At 54.4% G+C, this 9,413-nt stretch overlaps 3 protein-coding genes across 3 annotated transcripts in view; 2 read left to right on the top strand and 1 right to left on the bottom strand.

The window, feature by feature from the left end:
- LOC109524868 (potassium voltage-gated channel subfamily H member 5-like) overlaps positions 1-403 on the bottom strand; it is an 8,789-nt gene extending 8,386 nt beyond the window's left edge. Inside the window, 1 exon segment of the mRNA XM_019884990.1 lies at positions 310-403. Coding sequence (XP_019740549.1) covers positions 310-382 — 73 coding nt within the window. The 5' untranslated portion in view covers positions 383-403.
- Positions 404-1,194: 791 nt separating this feature from the next.
- Positions 1,195-4,727, top strand: LOC109524863 (sphingosine-1-phosphate phosphatase 1-like). The gene is given in 4 exon segments (XM_019884983.1): positions 1,195-2,154; positions 3,022-3,111; positions 3,287-3,545; positions 3,548-4,727. Coding segments are annotated over 4 exon segments (1,248 nt in total). The 5' UTR covers positions 1,195-1,500; the 3' UTR covers positions 3,793-4,727.
- An 801-nt stretch (positions 4,728-5,528) lies between these two features.
- abcd4 (ATP-binding cassette, sub-family D (ALD), member 4) overlaps positions 5,529-9,413 on the top strand; it is a 6,420-nt gene continuing 2,535 nt past the window's right edge. Inside the window, exons 1-10 of the mRNA XM_019884991.1 lie at positions 5,529-5,869; positions 5,957-6,075; positions 6,540-6,667; positions 7,326-7,465; positions 7,533-7,649; positions 8,100-8,225; positions 8,624-8,674; positions 8,763-8,857; positions 8,940-9,061; positions 9,328-9,413. The exon at positions 9,328-9,413 is cut by the window's right edge and continues 2 nt beyond it. Coding sequence (XP_019740550.1) covers positions 5,826-5,869; positions 5,957-6,075; positions 6,540-6,667; positions 7,326-7,465; positions 7,533-7,649; positions 8,100-8,225; positions 8,624-8,674; positions 8,763-8,857; positions 8,940-9,061; positions 9,328-9,413 — 1,028 coding nt within the window. The 5' untranslated portion in view covers positions 5,529-5,825. The remainder of the gene's footprint in view (positions 5,870-5,956; positions 6,076-6,539; positions 6,668-7,325; positions 7,466-7,532; positions 7,650-8,099; positions 8,226-8,623; positions 8,675-8,762; positions 8,858-8,939; positions 9,062-9,327) is intronic.

The following is a 9,413-nucleotide window of genomic DNA, read 5'->3' as shown; positions in this document are numbered from 1 at the left end:
GGGGGGGGGGGTCTCGGCACGAATGCGGCCGCGGCTGCCGCGAGTGCATTCAAGTGGAGCCTTCCTTGAAGTGAGCGCCTCGTCTCTGCCCGCATCACGAGAACGCGTTTGAGCCCCCACCTTGCTGTCCAAAACTCCTCATTTCCAGTCGCAAAAGTGCGCTTGGTAGAGGCCAGATGTTTTCTCGTCAAACGCGCACTTTTGGAGGCACAGTTCGGTCTCGAGCTGCTATTCGAGGATCGCATGCATGCCATGCACTTGACTTGGCAAACGTCTCTCCGTTCCAAAGACCAAGTGAGTCAAACTCACCAGTGGAGCGTCGGACGATATTCTCCAAAAAGGTGTTTTGCGGGGCCACCAGCCCCCTCTTGCCCCCGTGCATGCTGCAGGCTGCGGGGCGCCGCTGCGGTTGGATGCTGAAGCCGGCATCAACCTGAACAAGTCCCGACTCTCAAGCGCTCGGGGGTTGGGGTGGGGTGGGGCTGCTGGATGCGAGCGTGCCACCCCGACGCGGGCTTCCGGATTGCCCTTTTCAAAATAAAAGTCTGACTTGGGCAATCCTGCGTCACTTTTGCTTTGACAACAATCGGTCGACGTCAATATTGCTTTGCCGTTTCCTCCGAGTGCTCACAAGCCGACTGCGTACGCGACCAAAAGTTTCTAAGATGGAGTCGAGGTGTTTTCTGGTCTTGTTCCGCTTGTTGACTTGATCCACCGGTGAAAGGACACTTTGATTCTCTCCCCTTTCATCTCGAATTGCTTTAAACAAAGTGTATGAGGGAAAAGTGGTTAGGATTGCACGACTGTCCGTGTTTGATGTTATGTGTTGTGTTTATTATTTTACCTGACGTTAACTGTTTTGTGAAGCGCTTCAGTCTTACACGCATTCAACCATCATCGGCCATCCATTTCCTTCCGCCCGAACATCCATTTCTTCTCTCCACCCATCTTTCTTTCTTTCTTTCTTTCTTTCTTTCTTTCTTTCTTTCTTTCTTTCTTTCTTTCTTTCTTCCAGCCACCCGCCGTTTCTGCTGGCAAATGTGGCTGGCAAGGAACATGTTGTAATACTTGTTCGATTCGCCAGAGGGTGCCGGAGAGCGAACGACGGACGTGGCGGGCCATGGGCCAGAATCGAGGAAGAAGAAAACGACGACCCAACGACGAAGAAGCCTTTATTGGGGGGCACCGCCTGTTCGGGAAACGAAACGAATCGGAAACCGGCCGATTTCTGACTTCGACTTGACGCGGTTTTGCGGCGGCAGCGTCCGTGAACCGGGCCTCGCTCCTTGATGACGTAATACGCGACGCCTCGCGAACGGACTTTGATCGCCGCTCCGCCAAATCTCCCACATCGGTCGGCGTTTGCGCATGCGGGCGCCGGCGGAAAGGCGTTAATCCGCCGCCGAGTGTTTTTTTTTTTTTTTTTTTCCCTTCTTCCTCTGGGCAAGGCCGAGCATGAGCTCGCGCGAGTAAAAAGCCCCCCAAACGCGAGCTGACATCATGGCGACGGACGTCGTCAAGGCATTTGTCGAGACGTGTAATTATCTCCAGGACCCCCGCCTGGTGGCGAGGTTCCAACGCCTCTGCGGGGTCCGGGGCACGTTTCCGGAGAAGGCGAGCGAGTCGCAAGACGACGACGGCGGCGGTGACGACGAGCGCCCCGACCTCCGGAAGCGGAGCCCCGCGGACGACGTCGCCGGCAACGGGGCGGCGGTGCACGCCAACGGAAAGCCCGGCGAGGCGGAGGACCTCGACGACGACGACGACGGCGCCTCCGCCCGGGCCAAGCCCCTCCGCAGAAACTCGCTGACCGGCGACGTGGGCCAGGAGTTCCTGATCCACAACAAGTTCCTCTTCTATCTGTTCACCTTCGGCACGGAGCTGGGCAACGAGATGTTCTTCATCGTCTTCTTCCCGTTCCTCTTTTGGAACGTGGACGCGCTGGTCAGCCGCCGGCTCATCGTGGTCTGGGCCTGGAACTTGATGGTGGGCCAGTCCACCAAGGACATGGTGCGCTGGTCGCGGCCGGCGTCGCCCCCCGTGGTCAAGGTGGAGGTCTTCTACAACTCCGAGTACAGCATGCCGTCCACGCACGCCATGACGGGCACCGCCATCCCCTTCTGCCTCTTCATGCTCACGTATGGACGCTGGCAGGTAAGGGAAAACCCAAAACGTTCAAACTGCGAACCCGGGTGTGAGCGAGTCATATATCGGCTTTGTTGTTCTGTATCGTAAACTGTTTGAAAGCACGGAGGCGTAGAACGGCAACAACAATCATCACGACAAAGGCTTGTCTCTGTGGATCCAAAATACTGACTGTGTGGGTCCCTAATGAAGTGTCCAATGAGTACAGTATCAGTTTCTGATAAGAGCACCAGTCAGTGAATGTGGGCCAGGCAATCAGTCTGTCGGTCAATCTGACATGGCCTTTTGAACTCTCACAAAGGCCACTGCAATAGCGAGTCACAGCACTGACACCATCCTCATCACAGCACATGACGGTGTACTGATGCCAAGTTAAAAGAGATCGGACTTCTTTAGTCCTGGAGAAGCCAGGAATTTGGTTCCCGTTTATTTTATTTTATTTTTTTTTAATGCGAATACAGCAAGTGAAAACAAGCATCGAAGAAGGCAAAAAATGGAGAGGAACAAAAAAATGTATTCGTCATCAAAATCTGTGGCCTTGTGACATTTTGGCTGAGCAAGACCAAAAAAAAGAGAGAAGAAGAATTGCGGGAGGCGTTTGCCACCCGTTGAGGGAGCAGTGCAGCCGTCGGGTTGCATGTTGAAGACTTGAATCTCGCTGCTTTACCTCGCAACAAGGAAAAGTCAGCAAGCCTTTGTCATGGTTGAGACACAATGCCGCTTCCTGTTTCTAAAAACGAGCCCAGCACATTCTGATGAGGACGTACAAAGCCGAAAAACCTTGCATGCGCTCGCAAACAAGAAGTGGCTTCAAGGGACCGCCCGGCTAGTAACGCAAAGACTTCCTGTCCTTTTTCTGCTTTGTTTGTCCCACAGTACCCGTTCCTGTTTGGGTTGTGCGTGGCGCTGTGCTGGAGCGTGCTGGTGTGCGTGAGCAGAGTCTACATGGGCATGCATTCGGTTCTGGTGAGTGTCAAAGACTCGCGGCCCTAATTTTCATGTCCGGCGCGAGCTTAGCGCAATGTGCAACTGTGCGCGTGGGTGCTTATCGGGCAAATAGCGGCGGCGATAATCGGTCCGGGTTTTGGATGGACGGCGATTGCCGGTAAAAGGATTTTTTGTGTGTGTGTGCGCGCGGCAGGAAGTGATCAGCGGCTTCCTGTACAGCCTCCTCGTCCTGGCCTTCTTCCAGCAAACCCTGGACAAGATCGACGACTTCTACATGAGGCACGCCTACGCGCCGCTGGTCATCATCGTGTCGCACGTGAGCCTGGGACTGGCGGCGTTCTCGCTGGACTCGTGGAGCACCTCCCGCGGCGACACGGCCCAGGCGCTGGGCACCGGGGCCGGCGCCGCTCTGGCCACCCACGCCAACTACCGGCTGGGCCTGACGGCCGACCCGCTGCGGCCCGCGCCCTGCTGCGCTTCGCCCTGGGGGTGGCCGTCCTCCTGCTCACCCGGATGCTCATGAAGGCGGCCGCCATCCCCCTGCTGTGCCGGCTGGCCGGGCTCCCCGCCGACGACGTGCGGCGGGCCAGGCAGCGCATGGCCGTGGAGCTGCCGTACCGCTACATCGTCTACAGCGTGGTGGGCTTCACGTGCGTGTGCGTGGTCCCGCTCCTCTTCAGGCTGCTAAACCTGGCGTAAACCAAACGCGGCCCGCGTGCGCCGTACAGGGTGAATGCTACGCAAACGTACTGCTGTTATGCCACAAGAGAAAAGGGGGGGGGGGCTCAATGTCACGTTGTAACGTGACGTGGTTGACTTGCGCGTTCGGCTAAACCAAATGCGGCAAACCGTTCCGGTTCAGGTCACGGGCGGAGGTCGACGTACTGTATGTGTGTCCGAACTCTTGGGCTGATCATTATTACTGTTAGTAAACTTTTTTTTTTTGTGAGAACCTTTGTCTTGAAAGCGACACATCCTACTTTAGGCTCCGCCCGCAACCTGCCCGGAAGGACCCCCCCCCTCCTTCTCCCCCCATCTGCCACAGCAAATGACCAGGTTGAAACGTAAAATGAGGGCCTCGTTTTTTCGCACCAAACGCAGCAGGAAAAGTGAAATGGCGAAAAGCCAATCGAGTCCTCCAAAGTTCTCCGTCTTTTGCACTTGTTTTGAAGCGATGACCTTTAAAACATGGAAAGTACAGAATGTAGAAACCAATCTCGAAATTCACTATACAGGGTCTTGAATTTCTGTCAGGGTAACGCTGCTGTCAATTACAAGACTGGCAATAATCTGGAGAAAAGAAGAAAAAAAAAAAAACCCAACAGAACAATGCACTGTATACTCGCAGAAGTGCTTAAAAAAAACTCAAAGATGGCAAACTTGAGGCTACCAAGCACTTGACAACACACTGGAGGAGAGAGGAGACTCCGGAAAGGCACAACTGGGTGTTTCCAAAGTATTTTTGTGTGAGTTGTTGAAAGTGTCCAAAAGATCCCCCGCCCCTCCCGGGACATCCAACGTCCACTTTTGTTTCATTTGATCCATCTCTCTGATTGTGCTTACTGTACTTTTATTTTATTTTTTTTTTATCACCATCACTTTGCTCTGAAGAATAAACCAAACGATGAATCGCGTTTTCAGTATTCCAAATGATATTTGCGGTGTGGTGACTCTTTTCGGTCTCCCGGCTTTGTTTTTGGACCACTCTTGCGTGGATGACGTTTACTGGAAAGTAGAGCGCTCTCTCAAGTCGGCGCGTGACAATATTAAAGTAGACATGGAAAATGCAGTATTTTGAATGTCATCTCCTATCTCGAATAAGTTGAAAAGAGTTGAACATTGCACTCAAGTCTATTAAAATCTTGACCTTTGTAGCTTTTGTCTGGCTTGTTTTCGTCATGGAGGCGCTGCTCACCACACAAGCCCCTTTTTTTGGGGTGCGGGAGGAAGCCGGCGCAAGCCCAAGCGACATAATTCAATATTTCGATGAAAAGTGCCTCTTGGCAGCGCCGACGCGAGGCATCTGGGAACCTCGCACCTTCTTCGGGCCTCCAGCCACATGGCGGCTAGATGGCACTCAAGAGCAATTCACAGCCTGCGGCACAATGCTGTACTTTTATGAGTCGGAATAACAGTACAGAAATTTCATTCCGTTTTCATTTATCACTTCCATCAAGAAGTAGAAGACCCGCCCCCAATCACCCAATCGTAATTTATATCGGCCCCCGCGGAGACTTTGGCCATCAATATAAAACCAATCCAACCAAAAACGCTAAGTCGACTACGACGTAGCGCTGCGATGGTGCGAAGGCCCCAAGTCGTCGGCCATCGTCAAACGAGGACCCCCCCACCCCCTTCTCGAAGCACTATTGAACTTTTATTTCGGAAGCTCCAAACATCCGGTTTAAGGCGGAAGTTGAAACTTTTACTTTGACGCATAACCAAAGGCTGTCCCCGCGCGGAATCGGAGGTTCCGTATTCAGTCGGAGGCAATGGCAGCTCGTTTAACCCCCCCGTTCGTTTCAAGCGTTGTGTTTTTGTTTCTTTTGATTTCAGACCAACTGTAGCTCACCCGACGCGTGTTTACGTCACCCCCGTGACGAAATATTGCGGAGGCGGTCATTTCCCCGCTCCCATTTGTGAGTTTGTCGCGTCGACGGTAGCTCACTGAAGCTCGCTCGCGCCTTTGGTTCATCGCGAGAGATCGTTTCCACCTTTCTCCGGCGCAAATCATGCCTCGCTTCCACAAGGCAGAAGGCAGAGGAACCGCGCCAAGGCAAGATGTCCCCTTTCAGAGCAGCACTTGGGGCTGCTTTGCCACGAGTGGCGGCGGCTGACCGCTTTCGCTTTCAATGTGCACTAGACCAAAGTTGGACTGGAGGTTCGTGCAGAGGTTCTGCGGCATCCAGAAGGTTCTGTTCCCGTCATGGAGCAGCCAGAGCGTCCTTATGTTTGCCACGCTACTCGCAGTGACTTTAGCAGGTATTTTGAAAACCCGGCTCACGGTGGGGGGGGCAGCAGCAGCAGCTGGACAGCTTGCAAAGCACGTGAACGATCAGTTTGTGACTGAATCAATTCGGGGGACCCCCCCCCCCGTCACCTACAATGATAGTTGACCGGACTCAAAACCAATACAGGAGTCATTTGGGGGGGAAGGGAATAAAATATACAAGGGAAAAAGGGATTCGTGTCAACATTTTACGGAATAAAAAATAAATGCTGTTCCAAAAAGAAATCCAATTAAGGTCATTCTCGCGATCTGCTTGAGCGCTTTGTTTCTCAAGCGGTGACTGGGGACGGCCTTTCTCCGTTGCGCAACAGGCGGCGCTCGTCGGGGATCTGACCTTTAGCCCCCCCCCACCTGACTTTGATGAGCTCTTTAGATTTTAACGAGATGCTGGCTCACGCGCGTGCGCCTTTTGCGCTCCTCTCCTTCCGCAAACCAGAGCAGCTGATCATTTTCCAAGTGGGCATCCTTCCCAGTCGCTTCTACAACGTGTTGGCCGACAAGGACGGCAAGAGCTTCAAGAGCCTGCTGCTCACTGCCATGCTGCTCATCGTCCTCAACTCCAGCGTAAGTCCTTGCGAGGCATCCGTGCCCCCCCCCCCCAAAAGAAATAAAAACAGTGTACAATTGCCAACAGAGGCCACAAGATGGCAGAAAAGTGCCACTTGTGTTGAAATGAAACTCGTCACTTCAACGTAGTTCCTCCTTCATTTTTTTTTGTTTTTGAATTTAAATGCCAGATGATGCAAGAGTGCATCCGTTATCCGAGCCGCTTTTCACCACGGCGGCGGGGTGGGCGTGCCGGAGCCTTTCCCAGCCGTCTTCGAGCAGCGGGCGCACCCCCCCCCCCTCGACTACCCATTGCCAGTCGCCGGGCACGCATATCGATAACAACGCTCAAGTCGAATGAAATAAGAGTGAGGCAGAGGTCTCTGCCGCTCAATATGAAGCTCGACTTTGGCTTTGTGTGGATGCATTTTTGGTTTTTTTTTTTTTTTGCTTCTCAAGAGTTTCTTCGACTTGTTTCTGATCATGCGGCGGGCGTGTGTACTCGCTGTCGTTTGAAAAGGCGACTTGCTAAAAGTCTGAGCGCCAAGCCCCCCGGTGCCAGTCAAAGGGCCCACCCGCTCGCGCAGAGTCCGACCTCGCGGCTGCCGTTTCAAGTCTTTGAAGCGCTTGGCTGGTTTTTCCCCCCCCCCCCCCCCGCCCCCTCCTGTCCCGACAGCTAAAAAGCCTGGAGCAGTACATTGGCAACCTGATGTACGTGAAGTGGCGCAAGACGCTCACGGAGAGCCTGCACGCGGCCTACTTTCAGGGGCGAGTCTACTACACGCTCAACGTGCTCCGCGAGGACGTGGACAACCCGTGAGCGCCCAGCGTCCTCTTGTCGCGCTCTGACCGGCTCGCTGACGCCGGTTTTTTTCCCTCCAAGGGACCAGCGCATCAGTCAGGACGCCGAGAGGCTCTGCAAGCAGATGAGCGCCATGGCCGGTCGGCTGGTGGCGTCGCCCTTCACCTTGGCCTATTACACGGCCCACTGCTTCTTCAGGTATTCCTCGTCCGCCGTCCTGGCGTTGTTGCGACGCCGCTCTTTGGCTGCTGGCTTTTTTTTTTCTTTTTGTGTTGTGTTTCCTCCAGTGCGGGAAGGTGATGCAATCGCTTCCGTTTTGACATTTCCTTTCGCCAACCGCCGCAAAATGGACGCGCCGATGCTTTTGGAGGAGTCGATTGGGCACACTGAAGTCAAGAAAAAAAAATTTGGACAGTGACAAACAAAACGTGACACGGTGAATTCAGTTCTGTCAAATTTGCTAGACGGCTGCAAAAAGTTCAAATGTCGCCCCCCCCGTTTTCGTTGCGGTCGCCCTTTGGCACGATCCGACCGCTCCTCAAACGCGCTCGTCTGACTCGGGTCGCGTTCCGTCGGAGTGACGCTTGGGTTTCAAGCCGAGGACGCTCGCATTTTCTGACCCGCCGATCCGTCTCGTTGCGCTTTCAGCACCGGCTGGATGGGCCCCGTCAGCATCTTCGCCTACTTTGCGGTGGGCACGCTGGCCAATAAAATCCTCATGGGGCCCATTGTGTCCACCTTGTTTGAGCAGGAGAAACTGGAGGGCGACTTCAGGTACCTTGCCGCGTTTCCCCCATCGGAGGACGTAAGTCTTGCCCGGCGCCAACGCCCGGCTGCACCTTTTCTTGTTCTTGTTGTCGTCGTCGGCCGGGATGCATCCGTTCCATCGGGGCCTTTTGGCGAAGAACGCGAGAGGCGGCCGCTTCAAGTCCCGCACAAAATCATCGATGCGTTGAAGTCATCTGAATCATTGCACATCTTATTGAAAAAAATCACCAAATCGATGTGATTATTTGCTCCAATGAAATCCACACGCATGTCAATGATGACGGTGCGTCGTAAACGTTACCCAGAGACCGTCGATTCCGAAACGTGCCGTAGATCGCCGCGCGTGGTTGCAAATGTCGCACTAACGTCCGATTGGCCGGCCCGCTTCTCCTTCCCGAGCGCAGATTCAAGCACATGCAGATCCGAGTCAACGCTGAGTCGGCGGCATTTTACAGGCGAGCTTCCTTCCGCACGCGCGTGACTCCCGCGGCGCCGCCGGCGTGGCGCGAGTCCGCCGATGTGACTGACGCGCCGCCTTTGCAGGGCCGGCAAGGTGGAGCGCGCGAGGACCGACGGACGCCTGCAGGCTCTGCTGCAAACGCAGCGAAGTTTGATCAACAAAGAGCTGTGGCTTTCCGGTAAGAACGCAAACGCACGCGTGCGCGCGCAGCGGGGAAAGGGGGGGGGCAATGAAAAGCTCCCGTTTGTCTCCGTTCCTAGTTGGGGTCAACACTTTTGACTACCTGGGTGGCTTCCTCAGCTACGTGGTCATCGCCATTCCGATTTTCGGCGGGCTGTACGACGGCCTGACGCCCGGCGAGCTCAGCGCGCTCATCAGCAAGGTACAATATTTTTTTTTGGGGGGGGGGGGGGGTTTTCAATGACTTAAATCAGAAAAGAATGAACTCCCCGCCCCCGACCTTTTATTTGCTGGGAAGAAGAATGGAAAAACATCACAAAATTGAATATAAGAATAACAAAGTTCCAATGTTGTGTTGTGAATGAAACATAAAAGCGGCCGCTAGGTGGCAGCACCGCCCCTCGGCCCCTGACGGCCGTTTTTCGAAGACTTTGTCCTGTCCTCGCTGAGCTCGTTTCCCCCCCGCAGAACGCCTTCGTGTGCATCTACCTGATCAACGGCTTCACGCAGCTCATCGACTTGTCCGCCACGCTGTCCGACGTGGCCGGCTACAC

Source organism: Hippocampus comes, unplaced genomic scaffold (assembly GCF_001891065.2).
Source record: "Hippocampus comes isolate QL1 unplaced genomic scaffold, H_comes_QL1_v1.1 scaffold144, whole genome shotgun sequence".
Taxonomy (NCBI): Eukaryota; Metazoa; Chordata; class Actinopteri; order Syngnathiformes; family Syngnathidae; genus Hippocampus; species Hippocampus comes.
Note: the sequence above shows the minus strand (reverse complement) of the source record. Positions and strands in the feature narration are given on the sequence as shown.